At 52.4% G+C, this 4,122-nt stretch overlaps 1 protein-coding gene across 1 annotated transcript; it reads left to right on the top strand.

Moving 5' to 3' along the window:
• The first annotated feature begins 1,879 nt into the window (after positions 1–1,879).
• On the top strand, positions 1,880–3,515 carry LOC143350671 (uncharacterized). Its single transcript, XM_076782692.1, has 2 exons — positions 1,880–3,247; positions 3,501–3,515. The coding sequence occupies exons 1-2, from the start codon at positions 1,880–1,882 to the stop codon at positions 3,513–3,515; spliced, it is 1,383 nt and encodes a 460-aa protein (XP_076638807.1).
• The last annotated feature ends 607 nt before the right edge of the window (positions 3,516–4,122 follow it).

Below are 4,122 nucleotides of genomic sequence, written 5' to 3'. Positions count from 1 at the left end.
CTTGAGCAAATTCTGGTGCATCAATTTATTCAACACTTTTTCCCAGTGTCCTTTCCCTCGTAATCCGGACCACGTCAGACTAAAATAACCCCCCCTTAGGGCGGTTAAGGTCTTTATCCAAAGGTCCTTCGAGCCGGATTAAAACGAGGTTAATCGGGCCAGGAAAAAAGGGTGCACATTTTTTCACGTGTGAAGTTAACCACGTAAGAGGTTTTTTCGAGTTGATTGCTCCTCGATAACGCACACTATGGCCGTAGCACAGTTATCCATAGAAGTCGACCTCGACGACGAAATCGAAGACTTGGTCGATCTATGTGGTCAACTAAAACGGCTGGGCGTAAACCTTAAAAAACTAGGACGAGCGAAGTACTCAGAGCGAATGCTTGAGGAAAAACTCGAGCACGCTAAAGAAACTTGGCGCGATATACGCACCAAGTATGCTAACGTGCGGAAACAAATTCCTCCAGCGGAAAGACCGTCCCACGACATCTTTAAGCTGAATTATATGAGGAATGCCGAGGACGATTTCCAGGATTTCCAGGATCTTGTCCTTACTGAACTTGGCCGGCTGAGCGCTGAAACCAAACCAGCAACACCGGAAGTTCAAAGTAACATACCGATCGAGCTCCCGAAGCAACGATTACCCAAGTTCGGAGGGGATCCTCAGGAATGGGAACATTTCGAGGACCTGTTCACCTCCGGGGTCGTACGAAATGCAGGACTGTCAGATGTGCAAAGATTGCATTACCTGAATGCCTGCCTAGAGGGACCAGCTCTAGCGTCCATTGCTTCGATCGAGATCGTCGGCCGTAATTTTCCAGTGGCATGGTCGAAGCTGAAGAACACCTTCGGCCTCCCACGCATGGTCACGGGAAAATTGCTGGATAAGCTCCTGTTCCTAAAACCAATTGATACCGGTGATCTGGCTAGCATGCAGCAGATCACCGTGGGTTGTACACAGGCGCTCGCTGCCCTCGATAAGAAGGGCACGCCCGAACAGCAACGGGACTGGTTACTCGCGCATTGGGCGAAGCAAAAATTCTCGCCTGCGCTTGAGTTAGAGTGGCAGAAAACGCTCAACCTCTCGACCGAATATCCTACGTTTGAGGACGTACGGAGGTTCATCGAGATGCACTCTCGCGCACTGCTTTCCATGGACGAGAAGCGTCGCGAGGCTGCGCTTGCGCCTGCCACGAAACCGAGCGCACGTAGTCATAGTAGGACTCGGGAAACGAGATCTGCCTCGAGACACGTGCGCAGCCATAACACCGTTGTGGAAACCGACACGGCTGCACAGCTGCGGGGTTCAAGGACCAACGCCGTGAGGCAGGTTGGCCCTGCGCAAAAGCAAATGTGCGGGTTCTGTACCGGACCGCACAGCTTATTGCAGTGTAGCCCGTTTTTGGTTCTGCCGGCAAAAACACGTAGCCAATTTGTGCAGGGTCGCCATTGGTGTGTACAATGCCTGGCCTCCACCCACACAGTGCTACGGTGCCAAAGCCCCGAAGTATGCGCGAAGTGCAGTGGCAAGCACCATTTCCTGCTGCATTACGCGCAAAACCGGGAAGACAATAATACGAGGCCGGTTGCAAATAATTCGTACGATAATCGCGAGGAGAGGCGTGCGAACGCTCCTCCACGTAGATGGGCCAGGTCGAAGCCGAAAACGAAAACTCCGGCTTTAAATACTACCGCAAATAATGCCTCGACATCGCACTGTACCGCGCTCGGTACAGGAGCACCGAGGCCGGTGGTATTGGCCACGGCACAAGTACGAGTGTTCGGAAAGAACGGTGCAACGCGAAGCGCGCGTGCACTGCTGGACCAGGGCTCGGAATCGTCTTTCGTGTCCGCCAGCTTAGTCAACGACCTCCAACTAATGCGCAGACGAACTCCAGCCACGGTAACGGGTTTGGGGGGCGGTCAGGCGCAAATTATAAAATACAGCGTCGAGTTGAGTCTCGCTGAGGTAACAGCCATCAAACCGACATGTGGTACAAACGCGTACGTCGTGCCAAAAATCACGACCTACCGTGCACCGTCGGCGAACGCGCTTGATCACAGCGCGTTCAGTGGCTTAACGCTGGCTGACCCGGACCCCAAGGACGATCGGAATATTGAAATTCTAATTGGGGCGGACCTGTATGCACAGGTAATCCGACCGGGATTCCGACGCGGAGGAAAAATGGGTCCCATCGCCCAAGAAACTGTGTTTGGCTGGATCATATCCGGCCCGATAAACGCAGCGGGTGAAAACCAGAAAACCGTACAGACGCTGCATTGCACCGTCCTCGAATCGCTTGATTACGCGATTCGGCGGTTCTGGGAGACCGAGGAAATTCCCTCGACCTCGCTGCGGACCAAGGCGGAGGAGGAGTGTGAATCATTCTTCCGAAAAACCGTCACGCGGGACGCAACGGGACGTTTTGTAGTCCGGTTACCTTTGAATCACCCGAGCCCGGACGAAGCGTTAGGAAGTTCCTTCCACATAGCGCTCTCCGCTCTCACAAGGTTGCATAGGAAACTGGACGGCGACGTGGCCCTCAGAAGGGAATACTCGGAGTTTCTCGCGGAGTATGAGTCCTTAGGTCATATGACTCGAATCGAGCCCATTGACAAAACTAGGCTCTATATCCCGCACAGAGCGGTCATTCGCACCGAAAGTACGACAACCAAACTGCGGGTCGTATTTAACGCGACCAGCAGAACGGTTGGAGGCCGCTCTCTAAACGACATCCTACACGTAGGTCCAAAATTGCAGAACGACATTACCTCGGTTCTAACGAGGTGGCGTCTGCATGAATACGTGTTGGTGGCTGACATTGAGAAGATGTTTCGACAAATTCTAGTTGCCCCACAGGATCGTCGTTTCCAATGCATCTTATGGCGCGTGCCCGAAACCGAACGGCTAGAAGCGTTCGAGTTAAATACCGTTACATACGGAACGGCGTGCGCCCCATACTTATCGATGCGAACCCTTCTCGAACTGAAGGAGCAGGATGGAGATAGATTTCCTCTCGCCGCTCCTATTCTCGAGAAGGATACATACGTCGATGACGTATTCATGGGAGCGCCCGACAAACCCTTGCTGGAAAAAATTCGCACTCAAGTGTGCGAGCTCCTGCAAGGAGGTGGGTTCGAGTTGAGAAAGTGGGCCGGAAACTCGCCACAATTGCTGCGAAACATCCCCCAACACGCTCACTCCCACGCCGTAGACCTCACCTTGTTCGACGATACCGAACTAAAGGTGCTCGGTTTACGATGGATACCGTCTGGAGATTATTTTTATTTTAATCTGCAACGGTTTCAACCATCTGCGTCACCGATGACAAAAAGAAATTTGTTCTCGGAGATTGCCAAGCTGTTCGACCCGCTCGGCTGGTTATCACCAGTCGTAATTCGGGCAAAGATTTTGATGCAGCCCCAATGGCTGGAGAAGATCCAGTGGGACGACCAAATCTCAGCAAATACGCTAAAAACGTGGAACACGTTTTGCATAGACTGGAGCAGCTTGAAGGAATTAAAATTTCCTAGATGGGTCCGATACGGAGCAGACACAGTTTCCGTGGAATTGCACGGATTCTGCGACGCCTCACGCGCAGCCTATTCGGCCGTCACTTATTTACGCGTGATGACGACAAGCAATGACGTTTTTACGACATTGATAATGGCAAAAACGCGAGTGGCTCCGATCAAAACGCAGTCCATCCCCGTTCTGGAATTGAACGGGGCTGTGCTCCTCTCCGAGCTTGTGATGCACGTAAAACGGTCACTTTCCTTGAAAGTGGACCGCGTAATCTGCTGGACAGATTCTACGATTGCACTCGCTTGGTTGAGGAAGCATGCGTCGACCTGGAAGGTTGTGATTGCCAACCGAGTGTCGAAAATCCAGACTTCGCTTCCGAACACTGAATGGCGTCATGTTCCTACGCGCTTCAATCCCGCGGAGTTAAATTCGCGTGGAGTGGAAGCTGCGGAACTCCTTCAGTCGGAACTATGGATCTCTGGACCGAAGTGGCTTCAACAAGCGGAAGAAAATTGGCCGAAAATGCCCGCTTCCATCGAGACCGAAGAGGGTAAACGCGTATCGCATACCCTCGTAGTAACTCCGGAAAAAGAGTG

This window comes from Colletes latitarsis, unplaced genomic scaffold (assembly GCF_051014445.1).
Source record: "Colletes latitarsis isolate SP2378_abdomen unplaced genomic scaffold, iyColLati1 scaffold0013, whole genome shotgun sequence".
Lineage (NCBI taxonomy): Eukaryota > Metazoa > Arthropoda > Insecta > Hymenoptera > Colletidae > Colletes > Colletes latitarsis.
The sequence above is the reverse complement of the archived record's forward strand: the minus strand, read 5'-3'. Positions and strand labels throughout refer to the sequence as shown.

Coding starts and splice junctions, on each gene's coding strand:
- LOC143350671 (XM_076782692.1), top strand. CDS start 1,880: ATGCGCAGACGAACTCCAGCCACGGTAACGGGTTTGGGGGGCGGTCAG.